Genomic DNA, 26,541 nt, shown 5'->3' with positions numbered 1-26,541 from the left:
TGAACACAATGATAGTATGAATAAATTATTATAGTCGATTGATAGAGAATACAATTGAAGCTCAAACATATGTATAAACGCGCTGGTTTCGTTTTATATAAGTTTAACGTCCTAATAACAGCCATGGTCACGTAATGACGTGCCAGGTTTGATGGCGGAGGAAAGCAGGAGTACCCGGAGAACCACCGACCAGCGGTCAGTATCTGGCAAATGCACCACATGTGATTCGAACGCGCGACCAAGAGGTGGAGGGTTTGTGGTCATATATCGAGGCATCTTAACCACTCATCCACCGCGGCCCATTGTTTAGTGACTTCTATCGTATAAAGTTATTAACGCGGGAAATTATTAACGCGAGTCATTATTAAGAGGGTGAACATTAGTGGTTTTAAATTGTCGCGAACTGATCATATCTAGTCATATAATTACACCGCATTTCGCGGGTCAGAGCAATGTATCGCGAAAATAACACTCCGACAAAAATAACCGGTACGTTGAAATAATGAGGAGAAACTCAGATTAATGTTGAACGAAAGAAGGGCTGCATACACTGAGTGGATAATGTGTCCAATAACAATCAAGTGGGAGCCCCTCCCCCACTCATGCCTCCTAGATATCTGGAGATCACGAGTTAGAATCCCTCACTGATTAATTGTTAAATACTTAGCACGTACCGAAGATCGGTGATTTTGTCTTTGGGAGCGTCGGTTTTCTCAACCATCAAAACCAGTCATGTCCTCATGTAACCTTGACAAAAAGAACGTAAACAGAATTAAATCAAACACAAACGTGATAAATACATAATTTCTTTCACAATAAAACATAATTTAAATGTGAGAGAAATGACTTATTTCTTTTGAAATAGAAGACTTTTATACATGTAAATATTGCTGAAAGGTTGATGGTTTCCATATGTGTTGTGTTAGATTATGGAATATGAATTAAACGCTGTTTTCATAACAACGCCTATTCATCAATCACATTACATTATGTACCTATCATTTTACCAAAAAACATACCTTTAAGTTATCAATTAAATAGTGTACCAATGAAAATCTCTCACACGTAAAACTTATGAAGAAAAAAAAGGTTAAATGAAAAGTGAATTTGATTATCATATTTTTGCAAGATTTATAAATCGTTACCATAGAAATTCAAGGTCGTTGATGACTTATGAATATTCATAAGCATTTTGTCATATATAATGTTATCAGGGGATGATCTCGTAACGACATAAACGCTCGTATCAATAATGGTAGTTAAGTATAAAACGGAACACCATTGGACGTGTATGTATATATATAAACTCGTGAGTGGGTGTTTATCTAAACACAGGCATGTGGTAGGAGTTGACAGGTACGTATAGGTATATAGGTTATTTGTGGAGAGATGTTTTGTAATGAGTTGCATTTTTACTGATGTTTAAACCTGTTATTTTTTCCAAGTATATTTCAAGTATTTTTAAATATTCATGTTATATCAGTATACATGTGTAAGTTTTTCTTTCAAATGTGTTTTAATTTCTGTTTAACTGCTATTTTTGTTTCAAATGAAATCAAGAAGTGGCGGCTACGAAATCGTAACATCTCCGGTAATACATCAACTTAACCAAATACCTAAGACCATATTATCAATAATTTCATATTTTCATTTTCATAAAATATATTACTTTTTAATAACTTACATTTTGGAATTGCAAAGCAGCTGTAAATAATGTTGGAAATGATTACATCACCTTTTATATGGGTGGTTTATAACGCGTCTAGTTGGTCAATACAGGTACATTGTATTGCAGCAAATAGCATGATTTCATCAATATGTAATACGTTCAGTAGTGCTACAGACAGCTCTCAGAAAAGGCCTATACTATTCTGAATATTTATCTATACCTTCAATATCTAAACGACATAACCATGCTTAGATATTTTTCAAAATCACAAAATAGTTTAATCAATAAAATTAATATAACCAATAGCTCTATACATTATAATTTATTGTGCTTCATATTGGAAACAAAGTGATGCAAATGTATGGGATAGTTTGATCGACTTCATGATAAAAATATTCCTTTTTTTTCACGGAACACCTAACTATTTCATTTTCCAAAATAATAACTTTTGGGCAATTAGGATAGGACCTGATAAAAAAATGTTTGATCTGTGTACTTACAATGCGTACCCATTTCACTTCAACCAAGACCTCGATAAGCAAAACGCAGCATATTATTTACCCTACCTCCTTCGTTTTAAAAGTGCCCTATAGTACAGTTGTACTGCATAATAAGGTGGTGTAAATAGAGGTTACACAATTAGTGGTTGTTGAATATTGAATTTATTCCACACGAGTGAGTTATTTTTTAAAAGTTACAAAAGACACGAGCTTTAGCGAGTGTCTTTTGTAACTTAAAAAAAAACACACTTACAAGTGTGGAATAAATTCAATATTCAACAACTACGAGTAGTGTGACCTGTTTCTACCACAATCATATTCGGTTTAAGCCGAAAGAAATACAGCAGGGATACGGTAACGTGTATTTACCGAAATATGCAAATAAGGTGTAGTAATATTTTTCAGCAAAAAGACTCTAATTAATATTCAAAAGTCATCGTTTGATAAAGAATCCGTCGATATCAAATTCTTCTAATTGGGAACATCTTTAGGGTCAAATGATACTCATTTAACATCTTATTGAGTTCAAATCTTCAAAATTGCTTCCAGAAAATAAAACTCAATGTCGGACTACATGTATAAATGTAAAAACATTTGCACGAGACGGCATCGTCTATTTCCCGCCCGATAATAATCAAGCCGTTTCCGTCAAGATCAAGTTCGTTTCATACACGTTAAAACTACGAAACTCATCAGTAAAATTCTTGTCCGGCAAGATGTATTATTAGTACTAAAGGTCAATTTTACATGTATGAAAACGTCACGTATTTTGACACAATGACCACGGCGCATACGCTTTCCAACAGCAGTTTTGGACGTCAAGCGGCCATCACAACATAGAATGACGTCATTTGATTATTGATGACGATGAAAATGATGACGTGACACTGGGAAAGAAGTAGTTCGGTCAAAGTTCACCGTGTTAGCCAATCAGAATGCGTACAGAGTTTATACCACGTGTGGTATAAACAAATTGTTAATCAACAGCTGCAGTGTTTATTCATTGTCCTGAGAGTTGAATAACACCGCCTATTGTGGTAGAAAGGTATGAAAACCCCTTTTTATTTTAGTACAATCACGTATTTCTAATTTCTTACATATGTAACTTTAATTAAAAGTAAGTTGTACGTTGTACGGTAGCTTACCGAAAAGTTTGGCCTCCTGTCTGCATTACTAGTTTATGTTTGTGAAATGACTTGTTTTGACTATTTAAAGAAATGACCATTTTGCATAGTGAAAAGATTTAGGTGTTCGGTTAAATCTATCTAGCTAGTAATACAATGTAACAAATTGTAAACATTATAGGTATAACTTTTATGTAGACACTACGAGGACGTAAGAGTTGCGTCCCTTTGCCTAGAATGTAAAATGTAACCAACATCACTGTCGTTTACATTATACAGCGAACGTGATTAGTTAAAATGTAATTTTACATTTGTAACTATTTTGTTTGCTGTCTAGATTTTCTGAGAACTTAATACTGTAAAAAGAAAATGAAGATGCATGATGACTTTGTGCCAACATATAGAACACCTGCCAAGTGATCTAGTCCCAGATTTGACCTTTTAAAATAAAGAAATTCTCTGGGCAACAAATTAATTTCGAATGATGGTTCACCATTATGTTTTTAACTGATGCTGATTTATCAATTGACAATAACCACGAAGGAAATATTTTTGATGTGTCACTGTAGTGATGCTTAATTCCGCGAATCTTATTATTTGATAGTATATTAACATTATAATACATTAATTGTCGCACATTATGGAAACAACAATGTAAATATGAAGAAAAAACTAATACATTTTGAGATGAATATTGCAAATACAATGTACAAGGCTATGCATGTATAGCATTGTATAAACAAATCAAACTATCTCATCCACATTCATGTCTTTGGTCTAGCCGTTGTACAAAGTGTGACTGTTCAGTGTTTTCAATGATAATAATAAGTAGTATGATTCCAATGCATTATAGTAAAGCTTACCACCATTCAGAAGGTAATTTATATATAAAGTCATACAATCACTTGCTGCAAATAGCAAAATATTTGTCTCGCTAAAAATATAAACGGTTACAGTATTTATATATTTATATTAGAAGTAGAAAACATGTACCTACATGATGAATGCACTAGATCAAAATGTTTATTAACTTAATTTATTTAGTTATTTATATATTCAATACATTAAAAGAAACAAAAAACTGTAAACATTTTGCAATACGTATGCACTCAACTAACATATGTTTTATTTGCTAAAAGCAAGTAAGACAGGTTTGACTTCAACATTATTTTATGACTGACAAAACATTCGTTATCACCTTAAATTTACGATTTAATGTATGTTTAAAAGGTAAGTGTTTATTTACCTTTGTCGATGTTTGTATGTGTTTAAGTACAGGTAAGATTTGTTTACATGTTTCGCTAACAGTCGTTAAATTTCAGTAAACTGTTATAAACAACAATAAAATGTTGAGAGAATCTCGGGGTGTGACAAGTAGGGTGTTTTGTAATGTTTAAGTGGAATGTTGTATTGTATTTAAGTACATTTTATTACCGATAGGGGCAAAGTTTTATATGTTTTGACATTTTCAGTTCGTGGCAATCATGATAAGGGCACATGATCGTGCCTTAAGTGTCGAGATATGCAACTTTTTTTTAATAAATAAATTTATTTTAGTTTGAGTAATTTCCAATAATTATGAATTGATATAACGTCAATATGTATTTATGTTGTGGAAATATAACAAAAAATCAAATAAACCGTTAAGCGAAGAAGTGGTTGATGATGTGACTACACAATTTCTCATGTGAATGATAGCTCCACAACACAAGAATCTATTTAGATTAATCCTTATAATTCAATCTTATCCAACAAAATTCTAAATGTATTCAAGGACTCTTTTTCTAAAATATCGCTACGCTGGTGATTCAGTCAATCAGATGTGAAGTTACACATGATGACGTATTTTTACGATTTAAACAAATGGGAATGCTTCTTACAAGTAAGACTAAATTATTAACAGACGGATGCTGTTTTCAATGGACTTTTCTTAAATCGTATTAGTATGTAACTAGTATAAAAAATTATTAAATACATAAAAAACATTTTCAAGTGATAGCGCATAACAAAATACGTAAACGTTTTAGATTGTTTCTTGAGAAGAAAAATGAAATGCTCATATCTTTAACAGCTGAAGTTTTAACATTCAACATTTTTTTGTGAGCGGAACGTCATTTTCTCTGAATAATGCGACGTTACTATTGCACATGATGTTATGCACAACCAATACCTGAAAATGTCCTTATAGCCAGTGGTCATTGTGTATATCTCATCTTGTACTAGATGCGGTCATTTGCGACCCAAAGAAACTTTTTTATTGAGAAAGTTGTCTTTATATAGAAGTGATCGCTAATACAAACTTTTAGATGTTTCGGCTTTCAATATGAATAATGTCATATCAGATGTTCCTGACTGAACTGAATAGCTATTAAATGATATAACAACTATGTAATAGATGTTGATGCATTAATTCAAAGAGATTTTTTAATCAACTCATGCGTTTCCTTTTAAGCAATCTTTAATGGCCATTATTTGACAGATTTTCTCACCTGACAAATATTGCAGGTGTTCCAAATGAAAATGTTATTACAACTTGTTTGTCAATTTTAATTGTCATCATCAAACAAAAAAAAAATTCAATGGAATATCATTTATGTCATTATATTGATTTGAATTTTAATTTTTCATAATTAATGAGTGCAATACTCTTCCACTTATATCTAGTATTGAGATATTTGACAGATCGATGATATAAAAGTCTTTGATTTATATGTGATTTTTTAACTTGATCACCCCTGAAGATATTTTTGAATTCTTCTAAATCAAAGGATGGACTAGTTCATTACGCATTAAGAGGGGTGAATGAGTTGATTTCCCTTTCCACATCAATTAACAGTTATGCACACTTTAATTCCTCACCAGGTGGTGATATTATCGATTGTTACCATGACAGATCTGCATGTTTGTGCTGTCACGTGACCTTAATATAAAGGTTTTGTTTAAACAAAATTTCAAGATCCAATATCAATAAAATGTGACGACGTGGCACTCGCATAGCAATTGTGTATTTGAAGAGCAAACAGAATAAAACCTGCTATAATGGACAGACTCATCAACCTTACTTGGTGCAATTCACCTCAGAGGTGGAATTGACCTCAATATAAAGGACATTTACCTATAAAGGACGTTTTGCCATGTCCCTTATACGCAGGTTTGACTATATAAATATGTCTACTATCGAGGAACGATTGTCGCTCATTATACCTATTTTATAAAAGGATTGATCATTACGCACTCTTACTAATGGTAAGGATTGACACTGGTTGAATATTTAGATATTCTTGATTAGCCACATGTTTCTGTGTAGATGCTGTGACCCATATTTCAATTATGAAGCATTAGGCAGAAAACGCTCACTCTCTTGAAGCACCTGGTTCGATTCTAATTGACCATATTTCCTGCACCTCCGTCCAATCTTTATTTGTTGGTGTTGATCTATAGTTAATATTTTTCCCCTTTTGTGTATTCTTTTTGCGGGGAGGAATCACTACCGCCTGCGATCAATAGAGCTCAGGCAGGATTCATTTCGAAATGAGAAGTCTTATATTGTCTTTTTCTATTCAACAGATAACTGAGACTGTCATCTCAACACTACGGGGTAAGTACAACAAAGCTTTTCTATATAAATGTAATAAAATTTTAAGTTATTGTTTAGATTAGAATGTTTCAGGACGCCTGATGTAGTTGCCGTCTTCTTCGTTAAATATACACACCTAAAACGAAGCTACTTTTCATTTTTAAAATTGGAATGTTAAACGAGTTTGATACTTATGACCATGACTATAACTTAGGAAGGGGAAAGTCAGTAAGAAATAATACAAAGATAAAATATTAAGTTTAGTCGCCTTTTGCAATGTCATGCCATGGGATTGCAGCTGCAATTCTAACATCCTACCTGCGGCGAGTAAACGAACGTAAATGTGAAACATTGTACACACAATTTCGACCAGAGGATTCACAAGTATGAATTGTTTTACTATTTCAAAAACAATTTTATAAAGAGTTATTTATTACAGTAACTACACTACGTACAAACTGTACATAATTATGTATTAGGCGACTTCACTGTCACCTGATGCTCAAATTAAATTGACATTTCTTACGCGGTGCGTTCCATGATAAAACAGATGTATAATAAGGAATTCGAAAGGGGTTAATATTTTAATCAAACCATTGTAATTAAACAATCTGCAGGAAATTTTATGATTTACGCGGCATGATATTTGAGACATCTTCCGTATATAGTGTGGTGTAGAACGAATTGGCTACTTACCATCACCTGTTACGGAAGTTTTTACCTGTGATGATGATTGACACATGTTACTGTGACATTAAGTACACCCACGTGAGTACAGTGAGTAAATCACTGTCTAATTACTGGTAATTAATATGACACCCACACGTGAGAGTCTATCTACTGATGGAATATGTAAAGCATTGTCATCTTAACGGAATTAAACAGCATGAAACATAGCATTATCAACTCCATGGATCAGATAACCGTCTTGTAAGCTAAACATGATAACTTAGCTACTAACGGAATTAACCAAAATGAAAAAGTCTTGTCAATTTATCAAATCATTCGTTGGAAATGATACATATATCATACACTGCCACAATTGTTAGCTTAACGTATCAACTAACTAAGTAACGGAATTTAATAAAATGGCAGAGTCTTGTTAGCTTGATATGTCAAACTTGTAAAAAGATAAAATGCAACATTATCAACTTCACGGATCAGATTACAGTATTGTTAGCTTTACTAACGGAACTTAACATTGTGACCGAGTATTGTTAACTTAACAAGCTAACCTGGTGATGAAATAAAAGTTTCATCTGCAAGCGATACCAATAATGACATTTATGTGCTTCTAATACATTGAATTCTTCTTATATTTCGTCATTGGTTTTAGAATTTATGTTAGCAATACTTTTCTTTTAAAAGCTGTTTGTAAAAAAGGTCAAAAGTTATTTAGAATTATAACATTTATAGAATATCGGGCGTGGTTGTTGAGAAAGTTGTGAAAGAAATAGTTCTATTTTCGCTACCAATGAAGGCATTTGCGACTTCCATCACGAAAGAAAATCCACTTGAAACAGTCTTGATTGCAAATAAATGTTTGACCTAGATTTAAACAATATCATTATTATTTGTTTTAAATTATGCCAAACAGTTATTTAAGACCTATTGATACGGTCAGTGAGCATAGGCATGCTAGGTATAGATAAAAAAGGGAAACAAAACAGGCATGAATAATTTAATCGTTAGCCTCAGCGATGAAAAACGGTAGCCAGTGTTCTATAGTCGAAATTTAGGTCAGATCGCTAGGTTATTTTGACCGAACATTTTGAAAAGTCATGGTTGCTCTTATTTGTAACATTCAACTCTTCATCGGAGTATTGTTTAATTGACTTTCAAAACAGGCTTTACGGGTGTGTTTAATATTTGATATTATGTTTTCATCTTTGCACTCTTCGGCTTCTTATGAAAGATCATACTCCAGGATCATGAACTAATCTTAAACTTAAAATAAGACTCAGCCAATCGAAGATGACGTAACTTTTTGTAGTCATCTTTGATAGGTCTAACAATTTAATTGTGTGCGAAAATATGTTGATTTTATAGTGCATGATTATGTAGATGGTGGAGGCAAACAAAACTCGTTTAAATTAAGATGACATCACAAAAGTTTGGAAAAAATAGAAAATGTAAAAAAAAAAAAAAAAAAAAAACGATAAAAAAATAAAAATGTAAAATTACGATAAATCGATGTTCAATATTTCCATACGCTGGTTTCGGACATTTTATTTATTTTTACGGTTTAAGCAAAACCCAATTATTTTGATCAAAACGCTAATAAGCTTTCATTCTGTTGTATTTTTTCTATACTTTATATGGAGTAATCATATCAGACAAGCAAATAAAATTGCAATGTAAAGATTGGTGTAACAATAAACAATAAAGTAATTTAATAAAAATGTACACCATACAACAACATGTGTTCGAAGGTCTTAGATATATCGCAAGGTCATCGGGTGGTGTTGTATCAATGCAGAAAATATTTGAAAAGTAAGATTTATCATATAAAACATACCTTCAAATAATCAATCAATCATTCAGTTGTTTGTATTGAGAAGTAGCAGTTGTTGTTGGAATTTATACTATATATATGTATTACGCAATTGCATATTACAGGGTTATCTGCCCTTTTTGGTAGGTATTGACAGGATTATGTGGTAAATATATTTCTTGGTTTTACGTACCATTTCAATCAATTGCGATCAAATTACTACGCGACTATTAGTTTTTAAGCGTTGTTATTCAGGACTTTACTTGTGTTTTGCTAATTATTACGATGCTTTGCGCATAATGTCTCTATTCGACATCATCGAAACTGTGGACAACTAGTATCGAGAGAGGTTTAGTCAGACCTACATTGACGATATAAACATATTCATCCTTACCACTTTAACTACATAAAGAAGCTAAGTACTCTCGTTTACTGTATAAAAGGACGTTCAAGGCAACAGAAAATAAATGAACTGTGAACATCTCGGGTCGATTTTGATAGAAAGGAAAGTTATCATGTACCCATTGACGCTGACCTTATTTCCGGATGAGTCCACATCTTAATCCGACTCCGTTTCTGTATTTATACACCTACTAAAATCCTATAGATATTATAGTCAGTGCTTACATTAGTTAGACCTACAAAATACGGGTGGACCGTTTGAAATCCATAGGATGCCTTCTTTCATGTCCAAATCCGGATATTACTTTGGTTTATGTGGTTTCTAATTAAATGATTTTATGGTTTTGAAGTAAATTTATAATGTCATTTTATTGTCAAAGATATTTTTAAAGTACGCAAAACAAACATCGTCATATGTCTATATCAAATTTCAATTATCAAAATTTCTTTCTTTTTGATTCACCCAATTACTCAATTATTAATTCTAAACCTCTTTAGAGATAAAGAAATGTATCTTTGATATCTCTGAAGGTATTTCTTGAAACATATTCTTTGCATACACTTTTAGAGTAATGATTTGAAAATGCCCAAATCATATTGGTTTTGCGATTCAGAATTTCACTGTGATTGATCTCTCCGAAACCTTGATGTGAGAGAATATCTGCCAGGAGTTGGTCTTCGTATTTCACACGTCAATTGTTTTATAACATATTAACGATAATTCGAGAATATATTTACGAAATACCTGACTCAAAAATATACAAAGTACATATATTGTACATCATAAAATCGTATTATACAAAGCATGTGTAGATGAAATAGTATATTAAAGATAAAAAATAATGCTCCAGACTCCATGATATTCAACTTCATTTTGTTACTTGTAATATTAACTTAATAGATACAAATGTTTTTCGTGTTTATTCTTTAAACCATTTGATTACATACATGTTTCACAACGAATGGTTGCTGGATATGAAAGTTATTCCACATAAGTGAGGTATTTTTAAGTTACAAAAGACACGGGCTTTATATTTTGTATGTATTCTTCAAACTCGTTGATTAAATTGACATATGATGTACAAAATGTACCTAATATAACACCTGTTCTGGCAATGGATGTGTCATTGATGATTACGGTGAAATTTGTACTAGAAATTCAAAATATCTGAATGATGAAAATATTCATAACAAGGGGCGTAACCATCCGGAAATTATCAGTTTTGATACATGTATGGAAAGAGCTTGAGTTAAGGAAATGAGGTATGTAGTGTTTATTCAGTTTCCAATCTAAATCTTTTGTTAACAAACAGATTTCTATGAAGCAGGGGAGCCGCAAATATTTATTTGAAAACAAAAGTGACCGGATATCCAGTTCCACGCGTCAGGCCAATGACACGAGACACGTGACCTACCGTTTATTACCAATTAAGGTAAACACAACATGGGGTGTGGGGAGACTGACGTATATCCACTTTTTATCAACTCATTCACCCCTAAAACACATTTAGGCTCTTCGACTTCAAACGTTGGAACAGTTCATTATGAATTTTAGGGGTGAATAGATACGCTGTCTTCCTAGGTAGAAGACTTCATGTGTCACCGGGGTTTAAATTCGTGTTAATCTGACGCTGATTGCCTTTCATTGTTAAGTCAACTGACCGATACCATTAAGTATGACCAAGCTAAATTTGTGAAAGATCCAACATCTGCAAGTCACCCTAGCTCATAAACAACGTGTTTGGTGCTTGGCCGTTAATGACCATGACAATGACTGATTGTAAACACTATCGATATGGTCAGTTCTAAATAGATGGTTTGGTGTGTTAAAATTTGTTCCAATCAAATAAGCAAAGTGCCTAGTTGCGCCTAGATATACGTAATTAAAATATTTCAACCGGCAATAACTGTCGCTGATCAAAAGACATATGCCCAAATTCATCTTTGTTCGTACAATTGTATAATATACTATAAACCACTTTTTTTCGTGTTTTCGAGGCTACTAAACCTCGCGTTTTCTGTTTCAAAACATTTTCGTGGAAATTAAGTTTCACGAACAGAAAATTAAATGGAGATACATTTGAATTTAATTGTGAAAGAATGGTCTTATATATTTTTTCGCGGAGAAAAACTTTCACCTTTTACCTTGATCGCAAAATTCGCGGAAATAAAAAACACGCAAGAGAAAGTTAGTTTACAGTATATATATGTTATTTAAAGGTTAAGGTATTTTTTGCTGTGGAAAACATGTCAGTATGCAACCAAGTAGTCGAGTTTGGTTAAGTCCTCAATGTCTCATAATCATTTACAGGTCCAGCCAAATTATTATTGTGTGCTATAAATAGGACACCACCTAACCCACGTGTGAAATGTTGTATAACTACCGAATAGCCGGTTATATTTGCGGATCACAATTTTCGCGATTTCATCTAAAAACGAGAAAATCATATGTTAGCGAATTTACATTTTCACGATATGGATCATTCAACTATTTTTCAATATTTCGCGGATCAAATTTTCGCGATCCTAGCAATGTCCCAAGAAATCGTGAAAATATCATCCCTGCGAAAATAAACAGATATACGGTATCTGTTTCGTTTACACCAGATGCATGTAGGACTGATTGAAGAGAGATGTGTCACCGGAAACAGAAATGGATCATAGCTTCATCACGGGAATTAACATAGGTTTTTGCAAGACCTAAAAAAAAAGAAAAGAAAAAAAATCGAAAGGATATGTCTTAAGGGCTCTTGAGACGTTTTCCATTGAATTTAAGCCGTGTTTCCCACGGTGCGACGTTTTCCTTCCACTGAATATCAAATGATCGCATCATATTTTCAATCAATTAACCTTTTCTTTAACAATTGACCGCTTTACTGGGGACATAGTGTTCTCATGGTCAAAATATTTGACCATAAGCTCATATATTTAAGAACTAGAAGTGCATGCCACTCTACAATTAATATTTCATGTTTGCTTGTAAAATATATTATTTATTCTTTGAAGAATTCTGTTACCAATTAGTGATTAGTTGTTAACGTTTTTTCATATTATTAGACCATCACTTCTAAGTTACCTGTGATTGAAATAACATATATTTCCAACTCCCATTAGTACGAAAACTACGAATGTATTTCCAAGGCACGATTTATGTTTTTGTTTGATCTATTGATCACGTCTGTTGGACCTTCAATCATTAAGATCGGTCCAAATTAAAACAGTTTTGTTAATGACCATTTAGCGATAAACTTAAAAACTGTCCCGCTCTCATTCATGTCTGTAAGCCATTTAACACAGCTTTAGACGTCATTGGTCATTCATATCGTTAATAAGAATTTTGGCGTCTCACTAAATCAATGAACTAACAATAGCTGTATTTGAATTCTTAATGAGTAATTTATAAAGCGCCATTTTTGAAATAATATTTGATATAAATCATTTAGATTTATTTCTTAGACAAATGTACCGCGGCCTAATTATATCTTCAGACGTATCAAAGCTTATTAAATGTACCCACGAAAAGGTGTATAGAAGGTAGAATGGAGAATAGAGAATGCAGAATTACGAGTTTTGTTATGTTATGTAGTCACTGCACTATAATTACACTGTTGTTTTGAAATAATATATATATTCATGATTAAGGTGACGTGATTTGAAAGTGATATGTTCTGAATTTTATTATGGAAAACCTTTGCTTCATGTCACGGCTTCAATTTGCTACCTCGATAGTTATTATATATTTATTTTTTCTTGACATTTCCGCGAAACTAGGCCAATGAGGAGTTTTTACTTGTCAGTTAACCTTATCAGTACTGTGCATACTACGTCTATGAAATGTCTTTTATATGCAAACTAAATATATGCAGACAGCGGATTACAACAGTCGGGGTTTCCAAATATGTATAACTAATAAATGTTGGTGTTTGCTTTTGACATCCTTATGCAATGTGATAATAAAGTAATGCTTGGTATTTAAGGGGTTACTATCATTGTCGCAATATGCATCCCTTGACTATGTCATATTAAAGCTGAAAAATAAAGCAGTTTAGGACAAAAAAACCTACCAATTATATGTCTACAGAGACTTCCGTTGAAGATTATAGAGAGCGACGTCTAACTAAGTCATCTGTTGTCGCACACATGGCCTTCAAGTTTGCTATCACAGAATTGCGGGGTGGTTATATCGATAGTGATACTGTAGTTACCTCTCGAGTATCGCGGATGATCAAGATAGGGCATAATGAGACATTAACTGATTCGTGTTGTAACACCAAATGATTGTAATTACGTTTAAAAGTAGATAATTTACATTATTCAATAAATAAATGATATCTGATCTCTTTCATGTTAAACGTCGTACTGTGGTATTCTGTCGAGATGATCCTTCCAATTGAAAACTTTTTTCACTTAATGAAAACAGTTCACACAGATATTTAAAAAAGATTGATTTTTACTGAATTAATGAAAACTCGACCTGCTGAAACATCTCCATCATATTGAAATAGTATCTATCTAAAATGAATTTTGACTTTGTATCAATCATGTGAAACTGAATTAAGTATCACTTACACATATTAATAATCATTTAGCCATTTAACACAGCTTTAGACGTCATTGACTTAAATACACATTTCGGCGTTCATGTACTAATTATAGCTGTATTTGAATATTAAAGAAAACATTAAAATTTGTACACATATAGAAAAACGTCAGTTCTAATGGAAATTAGATCAACCGGTTTTACTGTGATATGCCAGAAAAGCCCATGGTGGTGAAATGCGTATGAAACGTTCAAACTCGCTCGCTGTCCGCCATTACACGTTGTGGTCGAACATCTTGTATGACGAACCTGTCCCTTGCACGTAGAGCAATGAAACTTTTATCTAGAACTACTCAAATCGCTCTGACAGTAGTGTGTTTACCTTACTAGGTGAATTGTCTTGCCTAAAAATAATTTTATCACCTCCTCAGTGGTTATGTAGTTCATTTGTTTGACGTGCGTGACTTTGGCTCTGGTATGGGTACAGCGTACATATTGTACCTGCTTAATCGTATTGATCAACGATTTGTAATTACAACGGTATCAATTAAAATACTAAACAATGACGTGGAATTTGTCAATATTTTATGTTATATGTTTCATAAGAAATGTAGAACAATATATTTATGCCATATTTTGCTTCTTGGTTATGTAAAAGATTTAGCCTGAGTGAATTGTCCCTTTAATGAGTAAATTATATAGTATCATCTTCGAAAGAGTATTTGATATAAATTACTTCGATTTATTTCTTAGACAAATGTACCGCGGCCTGATTATATCTTTGGCAATTGTGGTGTTTCGACATATCAAACATTATTACATGTACCCACTAAAAATAGAATGTAGAATGTAGAATGCAGAATAAAATTATGAATTTTGTTATATTGTAGTCAATGCACTACAATTATACTGTTGTTTTGAAAAAATATATATATTCATAATTAAGGTGACGTGGTTTGAAAGTGATAAGTTATGAGTTTTATTACGGAAAAATTTTGCTTCATATCACGGCTTCAATTTGCTACCTCGATAGTTATTATATATTTATTTTTTCTTGACATTTCCGCGAAACTAGGCCAATGAGGAGTTTTTACTTGTCATAAACCTTATCAGTACTGTGCATACTACGTCTATAAAAGGTCTTTTATACATGTATGCAAACAGAATACATGCAGACAGCGTATTACAACAGTCGGGGTTCCCTAATACGTATAACTGATATTTTCTGCTTTTGAAATCCTTATGCAATGTGATATCAAAGTAATGCTCGGTATTCCAGGGGTTACTATCATTGTCGCAATATGCATCCCTTGACTATTATATTTTGTCATATTAAAGCTGAAAAATAAAGCAGTTTAGGACAAAAAAACCTACCAATTATATGTCTACAGAGACTTCCGTTGAAGATTACAGAGAGCGACGTATAACTTCAAAGTCATCTGTTGTCGCACACAGGGCCTTCAAGTTTGGGGTGGTTATATCGATAGTGATACTGTAGTAACCTCTGGAGTATCGCGGATGATCAGGAGAGGGCATAATGAGACACTAACTGATTCGTGCAGTTACACCAAATTATTGTAATGAGTTCTTTTAACGTTAAAAATTAGATAATTTACATAATTCAATAAATATATTAGATATCTGATCAATTCCATGTTAAACGTCGTACTGTGGTAATCTGTCGAGATGATCCTTCCAATTGAAAGTTTTTTTCCACTTAATAAAAACCGTTCACAAAAATATTTAAAAAATGGTTAATTTTTACTGAGTTAATGAAAACTCGACCAGCTGAAATATCTCTATCATCTTTCGTATCCATCTAAAATGAATTTTGACTTTGTATCAACCACGTGAAACTGAATTAAGTATCACTTACACATTTTAATACCCCTTTATCACGTTGTTGTTCACATTAACAACATACGTTTAGGTATGTGTGAGCGACATCAAAGAAACATTACGTTTTTGGTTATACATAATTTATTTTATAGCTTTAAAACTTTGAGTAAAAACTTATATCAGCTGAATGATCAATCAATCAATCACATAACAAACACAACAAATACAGTCTCTCGTCAACCCCAGTGCTATGTATATAAAATCTATATTCTGTTGCCAAAATAAACTTTCCATCTGAAAGTAAACATTTTTTTGTAATTCATTCATATAATTTGTTATATTATAACATCAGACGGAAATGATTTTACATGTCCATTTTAATATTTCAAGTTGTGATTTCTAAAGATTGAAATGGGGAATCGAAACTATAAAACTGTGAAAAAACCATTACTTTATGACCTTTTATCTATAAAACATTAAGATATCCCTTATTCCGACTGGATGATTATCATTAATCAATCAAATATCAGTATAAACAACAAAATGCACAATTTTTCGTCAAACCGGTTACTTCGTTAATAAAATCTCTATTATGTTGCCAATATAAACGTTCCATCTGGAAGGAAGTTCAGTAAGGAAACAAATTAATCTTTTTATTAATTTACACAAACACAACATACTACTTAACTTCAGACGGAAATAATTAAATGTGTACGCTTCAACGTTTCAAATTGTTTACTCTAAAGATTGAAACTAGGAAAACGAAACCTATGAGACTGTATAATAGAGATTGACATCGATGTATAGTGTACATATGAATACAAAATTTACAAACTAGAATAACTTGTTTCTATTCGAATGTATAATTTCTATTTCGCTTTCAATGGCGAGGTCAGAAAAACTATCTAACGTTTTAAATTGATCTTCTAAATTGAGAAGAAGGATGACTGCTTCCCAATCAATCAAATAGTTTACCTGAGATATTTTACCTGAACAGGTAAAAAAGGTGTTGAAAAGCTGAGTCGACCCACGCTCTATTCAGTATGTAGAGTGTGATCGTCTTTGCATGTAACGTTTGCTCATCTACCTGTGGTAAAGTACAGCACATGCTTCTAATGTACGTTTAGGCATGTCTTTATAATATAGTGATTGAAATTTACGATTGGATTTATGTATCCATTCACAGGTAAAACAACAGTGTTATTTTCTTTATCATATTGTTTTAAATTATTTCTATAGACGTTATTTAATATCTTGTGTCTTGGTTCATTTTGATGACTTCTTTATTCATTATACAAGTATGTTGGATGTTGAACACCTGTCATGTATATGTCGTTCTATCAGAGAGCTATGCTTGAATGGATTGATGTGTGAATCGAAAACAAATGAGATATTTGAAAATAATTAAAACTGAAATAATTTTATAAAATTGATGTCATCGCAATAGGAAAGCGCATGAAGTTTCAGTTTTTAGGATAGAATGATATGTTGTAACTAACATGTTCAATGTTTTGATTTAAAACATAATGGATTTACAGTCTTTCAAAAAACCTGTTATTAATACATGTTTTTCGTTTTTCAGATGAACAGTTAATTACCTGAATGCCACAATGAAGATGTAATCTTTTTAATGATTCTGAACATTCCCATTCCAATGTTGTGACAATATCCTTCCATAATCAAGGATGTCTTTATTTGACATATGGATTATCTCTTAGAATATCTGACCGATTAGTATATGGGATATATTCATCAACAAGCAGTTTAGTTTTATTGTAGCAACTATGAAGGAATACAGAATTCCGACACTTGCTGTCATCGAGGAAATACCAATAACAGAATCATGCGAATCTAATCGCTTAGCTCCATTAAATGCAGAACCAGAGACAAAAGAAAATAATTCAGACGAATCAATTAATAACAATGTAACAACAATAGAATCAAATGATACATATCTCCATAGTAACAGTGACACAGACAAATGTGACAAATGTGGTACAGAAAATAACAATGACCTTGGGACATTGAAAGAGAAAGCTGCGAAACTAAAGCTAAAAACTAGACGCTCCAGTTACGTTACCTGGGAAACGGAGAAGCTAGTTCGATCTGGTGCATTGTTTAAAGCAAGGATACAACAGGAAGTGGTCAAAGATCCTCAGGAGGACCAAAGGCTTACACCCGAACGTAAAGATAAAATAAACAGCGATATCGGCTGGATACGCCAGGAACTGGTACGTAGATCAGGGTACTCTTTTGCAGGATGAATAATTAAAGGGCTATGAATAGTTTGGGCCATTTTGGTCCAAAATCAAAGGCATATTAGACTTGTTTTTTTAGGTTAAATTATTAAATACAATTGGTATGGTAGCCGTGTATCTTATAGATGTAGTTAGCACGATAACAATCCGAAATAATCTTGAATTAAGCAGATTGGAAAATGTAGCATAGTTACTTATTTATTTCATAAACTGATCATACAATGTAAAGCCCATCTTGAAACAAACTTTCCCCTGGGGATGTATTCGAAATGCCAATATAAGATTTATATTGTGTCTTGTAAGGAAAAAAACTATCAAAAATATGTTTATGCCTGCCTGAAGTATCCATACTCTAGATGGTTACAGTGTGCTAGGGATGTCATTATACCTAACTACCAAGATGGATAAGTCAGGGATGTACCAAATATTCCAAATAAAACAACGTAATATCTTAACACTTAAGAAATGGATAGATTTCGGTTCTTATAACAACCCAAATCATACGCCCGTTGAATGAAAGTAGGAAATACTGAATGTATTATTACGAATTGAATGTGATAAGCTTTATAGTTATTGCAAAGGATATAACGAACATTCTATTGTCTGTGTCACGACAAATGTTATCAATCAAAATTGGTGACAAATCGATGGTACATATTTAGGTTATCGACTTTAAGGGCTACAGTATCCTATATTCCAATGCTTACCCTCAAACTCGGGACAGGTTTGACCTAGTGGTAACTTTGGTTTCCGACATCACTAAAGCCTAACACGTCCATAAGTGTCTATCTGTCCTTAGTAAGCAGACAACTTTGCACCTCAAATCATAGACCATACCTTGTTTTTAAACATTCACTTTTAAATTCTTGAAAAATGGGGTTGAGACACTTAAGCGTTAAAGCTTGGTAAAATAGCGTCAGAAAAACTATAAGACTGAAAAAAATAAGAAAAATGAAAATCAATACTATTAATATTTAATAACCGAATTTGAAATGAAAAATGCTGATACAAGTTCAAAAGATTTAATATGAAGAATCTCATTTCTAAATGATTTCTAGAGTTCATGCATTTTAATTTAAGAATTGCTACTGAACAGTTTTGGGTGCTGCGGTGGCGGAATGGTCAACATATCAAGACATAAACCGTAAACCCTTCAACTCTAGATCGAGAATCCCATGATAGGCAGTAATTAGGCATTGACTGCTGATCGATGGTTTTCTCCGGGTACTCTGGTTTCCTCCATTATCTAAACCTGCCATGTCCTTAAATGATACTGACTGTTAATAGAACGTTTATCAAACAAAATCCTGATACTGAATAATTTATCAGAGGTTTTCTGTCCCCGATTTCGAACGATATCATTAGCAACATTATCCGTCACAGTCCGTTAAATGGACAAATTAAATTGTCTATATATTGTAAAGACATTTTTACACCTACAACTATGTATGTTACACCATAGTAATACAATATGTATACTTGTAAGAAAACAAATGAACCAGAACATACTTGCTTACTTGGCTACAACAACAAAATGTTGACGCGTGAACAAGGATTTATTCTGATTAAACATTTAAAAAAATAACAAATAGGGGTGAAACAGCAAACAAAAATTACTAATCAATGAAAATATTTAGATATTTAGTAAAGATAGTGGTAAAAACCTATGTACGACTTCAAGAAAACAGAGCCAAGTGATTGGTGAAGAGTGAGCTTGATTGGCTTATTGTCTTGTTCATGTCATATTGACAAAGAAAAAAAGGACTATTTACAGTGTATTGTTGATCTGATGTTCGAAGTAATTTTCTTGCACTGTATATTTTTGATCACTATTAAATTAGAAATTGATATTAATCTAATACGTGTATATTAATTATATTCAATGTTAAGACCTTTTACGAGAATAGTTGTGATGTTGTGTAAATCATTGTGATAACAATCATACTGATAATGACTATATAAATATATAGATCCCCAGTCTTTCTGGAAGTTTCTGCTATGTTTCCTCTTCTTGATTGAGCCATTGATTTTTGCACACTGAAAAAATCCGTGGGAGATTTCTAAAGTTCGTGTAGATTTTTTTGTTTCTTTTAGAAATGGCATTTAATTGATAACACAGTCACGTAGAAACTGCTTTGAGGGAAACACCAACGCCACTGATGTCGTTTGTCGTAAAAAACAAATCCCATTTATCCAACAGTTGTTTTTATTTTAATTTGTTTACATTGAATCGTGGGAATGTTACAGCTAGGATATGTTGAATGACGCCTATGCTTTCTAAGATGTATAATTAAAATGGATATATTAAGAAAAATGATATATATGAACTGGCAAATTTTAAATCTTCATATGAAGAATATTTAATATTCATATCGTCAAATAAAAATTACATTATTCGACGTAGATGTTTTACTATCAGTGAGCATGTCTGTCATCAACATAAAAAAGTGTGGCCGGCTGCATTCTGTAATATTTCACTGGATATAATTAATATCGCAAAAACTCAATCCCCGAAAAATAACAATATGTGTATCATACATGTATATATTTCACCAGGTTGCGAATTTTTAATTCAAATCGAAATTTGTTTGTTTAATTTAATATTCTAGAAGCTCGAATATTTGTAACACGGAATATTTAACCGACTATACGATAATACAATAATGAAAGTATCAATTACATTGTATACCATAAACTTGAATACAATATTTATCAATATTTTTATTATTTCTTTCTACAGCAAGCCATGAGGATTCTAGATCAGAGTCTAGCAAAAACACTTCTGAATCTACGTCACGAAATGCATTCCTTAAAACTCAAATGGAGTTGTGATGACCACAAAGAGATGATGGAGGAAGTGACGTGTGATCTGGAGGAACGTCAGGTTCTTCAGGACGTTTGTGATCAACCACTTGGCCCAGTAGATGTCAATCCGCTTAAACAACTCGGAGTGACGCGGATGAATCTAAGTGCACGACGATTTAGTACGTGTTAATAACTTATGTACTGTGGTCTGCTAAATCTGAATGCTATTTCTTTTTAATTTTGAGATCGTCATGTCATAACGCAATGGAATAAGAGATAAAAAAAGAAAAATCCATATTGAATGTGCTCAATGTCATACATGTATTGTAATTATGGTATGATATCAGGATTGTGAAAGATTTAACAATAATGCACCCAATTGAAACCGTCATACATGTCTTGGCATAGATCTAAGCCAAATGTTTATGCTATATTTCAATCCAGTTTCTCTGTATTTGCCTATTACAGATTTATCTGTTCTCGCGGTTAGGTAGTGCTTGTTACGTCATGTATGTGTAAGCGTAACGTCATTTATTACCGAAAACGACGAGTTTTGTGCTCACATTGTAATTACGTCACAAGCGATACCTATCTGCAAGTTAATATGCAGAGTAGGAATTATCAACCTCGTACCGAAAGTTTTCTAATTTCATACAATAGCATATGAAAAAATGAATGAAAATCATAATTATGTTTGTGTAGTTAACGAAGTACATGCCATTGTTAGTAATAAAGGATCTTTGATGAAAACGTTTACTTAATGTGCTCACCAAGAATGTACAAGAGGGTCAGCAAGTGCTGATTATAACAACACAGTTCTTAAAAAAATTATTTTCTGGTCACATGAATGGAACATACGAGAAACGCCTACCTGTTAATTACATGTGCGAATTAATTGAACATGTCACAATGGTTATATTTGTCTACAGTAAATATCTCCACTGGCGTTTTCTCACTATAATAACAGTTTATGTTTACATTTTCCGATACATAATATTATATACAATGTATGTACAGCTAGATATACTATTTTATACATGCATTGCTGTGTTATTACTAATGTTTAGTCATATCAAATCACGATGTCAAATCTTAATGTAAACCTTTTGAAAATTGAAAAAATACAATGATTTGAATATATATTTATATATTCAACACTCGTTTTTCTTGATTTATCTGAATTCGTTGATGTCGGCAAATCATCTACGACTAATATTGTGCTAAGTGCTAAATAGGGAAAGTATATATAGTGTTTGATTAATGTTAATTGGTTAAATGTCATTAAGTTTTTTTTTATATTTCATGGTTTGATCTACTATCCAATCATATCATTTCTTATTAAAATCTTAAGTAAATTCAGCGTTAGGAATCATTAAATCAATATATCGAAATTTAAGAGGTGATGTGCTTGTGTTGTTATTATTTAAACGCACGCTCCTGGGTTCTATTTATAACAAATTTTGCATGTGTTTCAGGGTTCCAAAGAATAAAGTGGTATTTATATATGCCTTTCAATGCATGCTACTTTTGTACATATTTCTTTAAATCGAATATTCGAAACATAATTTCGCTGACGTCGACAAGATATGGTTAAAGCATCAAATATGATACCGGTACATCTTCAATATTCCAGGTGTTGCTATCACTTTCGTTATATCCACCCATTGAAATATTTCATAGCAAAACTAAAAACAGTTTAGGAGATTAGGAGAATAAACTGACCAATCACAGGCGTATAGAGACTTCCTCATGGAGATTAAATACACAACGACGTTCGACAACAAAGCCACACAGTCAATCACACCACAATGTCCTGTTATTCAGTTAGTTTGGTGTACATCAAAGGCTCATTATAAACTATCCAAGGGGAGGAAATAACGACAGTGATAGTAATCTCTGGTAAATTGAGGATGATATGATATCAAGTTTCTTAGTTTATGCTAACATCTATAATACATTTTGTCCTAATTTGATAAGTTTAGGTGTTAATTATTAATTTACAGATTTCATTTACAAACACTTACAGTCCATTAGTCTATTTCCACTTCCTGGACTACTAGCCTATTTCCACTTCCTGGACTACTAGTCTATTTCCACCTCCTGGACTACTAGTCTATTTCCACTTCCTGGACTACTAGTCTATTTCCACTTCCTGGACTACTAGTCTATTTCCACTTCCTTGACTACTAGTCTATTTCCACCTCCTGGACTACTAGTCTATTTCCACTTCCTGGACTACTAGTCTATTTCCACTTCCTGGACTACTAGTCTATTTCCACTTCCTTGACTACTAGTCTATTTCCACCTCCTTGACTACTAGTCTATTTCCACTTCCTTGACTACTAGTCTATTTCCACCTCCTTGACTACTAGTCTATTTCCACCTCCTTGACTACTAGTCTATTTCCACCTCCTGGACTACTAGTCTATTTCCACTTCCTGGACTACTAGTCTATTTCCACCTCCTGGACTACTAGTCTATTTCCACCTCCTGGACTACTAGTCTATTTCCACTTCCTGGACTACTAGTCTATTTCCACTTCCTGGACTACTAGTCTATTTCCACTTCCTAGACTACTGTCGGGGTATAGGCAAACCTATCCTACGACCACCTCTGTATAAAGACCACCTCCGCAATAAGACCACCTCCTAATGATCCGAAATGGCCAATTTCAATTCAATGTGACCTGTGTAAAAAGATCGCTTGTTTTTTAAGACCAGTTTTGCTTGAGACACCGAGTGTTTTTATAACAGGACTGCATGTTTTTGAATTAAAAAAGTAATTGATATAAAATCTGAATATAGCTAAGTCACGTTTTCCTTAAAGCTGACAATGCAAGTTTTAAAAACTTACTTGATGAGATAAAATACTCCTTTTCTTTGAAATCATGTGTTCATGACCATTGGGATATTGGCCATTGTTTCTAAGTAAGTGACGATGTATTTTAATGATGTTTCTTGGAATGGGTTATATTTTTGACAAGTCGACAGAAGAATGTCTTGTAATTGTCTGTTATACAGCACAATTTTGTTTTCAAATTCAAGTGCACATTTTCCTTACATTGTAAGCAAAGTTACATAAAGCTGTTTTCGCTTTTATTAAATTATTTGACTTAAAAGGTGCAAAATTTAACGCTAGTTAACGCTTGGATTAACTACATAGAAAGTCAGCGATATCTCTGAAATATCAAATCTTTTAGATAACGAGAGTTGTAAGCCAAACCTATAGTACATGTACGTATATTACATAATGCTTGACTGTGTGTGTTCATCGATAGAAGCATCCAGCTGTTAAATCTCGATTTTATTCAAAACAGGATTTACGAATCAACGTATATGAATCACAGGCCTGTAAAATCTTTATTTTGGGATTATAAATTATGAACATGCCTTTTCAATGATGTATTGTGGAAATAAAAATTGATTTAAAAATATAACATTACATTCAATGTATATCTGTATAAATGCTTAGCGTTTACAGCATATGCTATATGTTTCATACGCTTAGTCTGACTTAGATCTGATACAGTCATACAATACATGTATATTTTTTACAAAATTTTTGAAATACACAAATAAAACCTTTAAGTACCATTTAGTACAATTCCATGGTAGTGACATGGCCTTTACGCAATAACTTCCGTTTAAAATTACCAGATATGACCATAGAATGATATATATAATAATTCCAGTTTGTAGTTGTTAACCATGGATGAAATATTGATTGAGAAGTAGCAGAATGGCAATACCAGAAACTTTGAAATTATTAACGACATAAAAATGTAGGAATGTATAGTAGAACAAAATTTCAATTACAAAATGTCAGAAAAGGTCCAATTAATCATTTATTTGTGAAATGTTTATGAAATCAGATATCAAGTAAATAAATGAATAGATGATGTTTAAACATATGTAAACTGAATATGAGACTTGTAAGAAAGAAAGGTAAATCAATGTCGATATCGTTATCAGTGTTGTGTTGTTCTTGTTTTAAGCGGTGGTAATTGTGATGCTGTTTGATTTGCAATGCTACACAATGTTCCCAGTGTGGAAGGCCAATAAATAACAGCCTTCGGCTTCTCCATCAAAACAAAGAGCTATAAAGCAAAATAAAACTCCGGCCAAAAAATCACCAGCCACAATATTTAATACATTTAAATTAAGTAAATTTCCAAGAATTTTTCTTTCTCTCTCTCAAATTAGATCTAATATTTTTTATCATTATTTTCTGATACTGTTACAGGTTTGACACTGTTTTTTTTTAAATTTAGTACTTCTGTTGTGATGGAAATTAAGAAAATTATTCCATGCAATTAAGCTCAGTATTTTTTTTTATGTTTCAAAACATAATATACATATATATTAAATATGGGTAATAGGATTGAAATATCTGTATATTTGGCATTGTTTCTCCTTCTTCTAATCAGTAAGTATATACAAAGGAAATTAAAACTTTCCCCCGCGAATCATAGTTTGGCATGCGACCAGCAAATTTCAATGGGCGAGTCTAATTATTGACCCAGAGCTAGCTCTGTTAACCCTATCGTAATAAATATACCTAGGTAAGAAATCATACATTTCCACAGAGAGGTTTTCATTTTTGCCAAAATCGAACAGCAGAACATCCCAACCTGCTGATGATCGGCGGTGGGTCAGGGTTCGAGTCGTCTAGCCGCTGCATAATTTCATCTCTTGTGTCAATATTGGCTAGCTTGCCCACCCGTGTAACAAGAATTGGGATAGTCCGCTTAACCTGCCTATATCATTAGCTGTTTTTACCTGCCTATGCCTAATATGTATTAGGCACAAAAAAGAAAAAAAGAAAAAAAGAAAAAGAAAAACGACAACACCTAATACCATAGGCAGGTTTAGCGGACTAACATTGGGAGTGCACTTAAAAGGTAATATGCGAACTTGTGAGTTGCTGTGTCTTTGGGGGCGTAGATTTTGAGGGAGGAAAGAGGAGTGAGGTTGGGTTGGAAGAGGTCGATCATTGGACACAAGATAAAACATTCAGCTGGTGTTTGGAGGCCCCATGTTCGAACTTAGGTTTTATCCTGTTATGTTTAACTTACAGATACACATTAAACAAAAAATAAACATGATATGAAATTTCTTAATATTATAGGCATTTTCCCATTTGAAGAACATTTCTACGATGGCCGGTATCAGCCGTCACATTGCTCGCATTAATGTATGGCAGGTTACACACACGTGATGCGAGTAACTTGACAGGCAAAAATATCATGGCAGACTGCTCACATGTGATGAGCGTATCCTGACATAGGTAAACATGTTACTCTACTTTTACCTCTCATAAATGCGATTAACGTG

The 26,541-nt window shown here is 32.8% G+C and overlaps 1 protein-coding gene across 3 annotated transcripts in view; it reads left to right on the top strand.

Moving 5' to 3' along the window:
* LOC138309213 (protein FAM167B-like) overlaps positions 1–22,912 on the top strand; it is a 31,579-nt gene extending 8,667 nt beyond the window's left edge. For 2 of the 3 annotated variants that reach the window (XM_069250364.1, XM_069250366.1), the window contains exons 2-4: positions 6,861–6,891; positions 17,728–18,376; positions 21,144–22,912. In XM_069250364.1, coding sequence (XP_069106465.1) covers positions 17,930–18,376; positions 21,144–21,398 — 702 coding nt within the window. In that variant the 5' untranslated portion in view covers positions 6,861–6,891; positions 17,728–17,929 and the 3' untranslated portion in view covers positions 21,399–22,912. Of the gene's footprint in view, positions 1–6,860; positions 6,892–17,177; positions 17,332–17,727; positions 18,377–21,143 lie in introns of those variants that run through there. The other variant, XM_069250367.1, reaches the window with a different exon arrangement.
* Positions 22,913–26,541: the final 3,629 nt, after the last annotated feature.

Source organism: Argopecten irradians, chromosome 15 (assembly GCF_041381155.1).
Source record: "Argopecten irradians isolate NY chromosome 15, Ai_NY, whole genome shotgun sequence".
NCBI classification, from domain to species: domain Eukaryota; kingdom Metazoa; phylum Mollusca; class Bivalvia; order Pectinida; family Pectinidae; genus Argopecten; species Argopecten irradians.
This window is presented reverse-complemented; position numbering and strand designations above follow the sequence as displayed.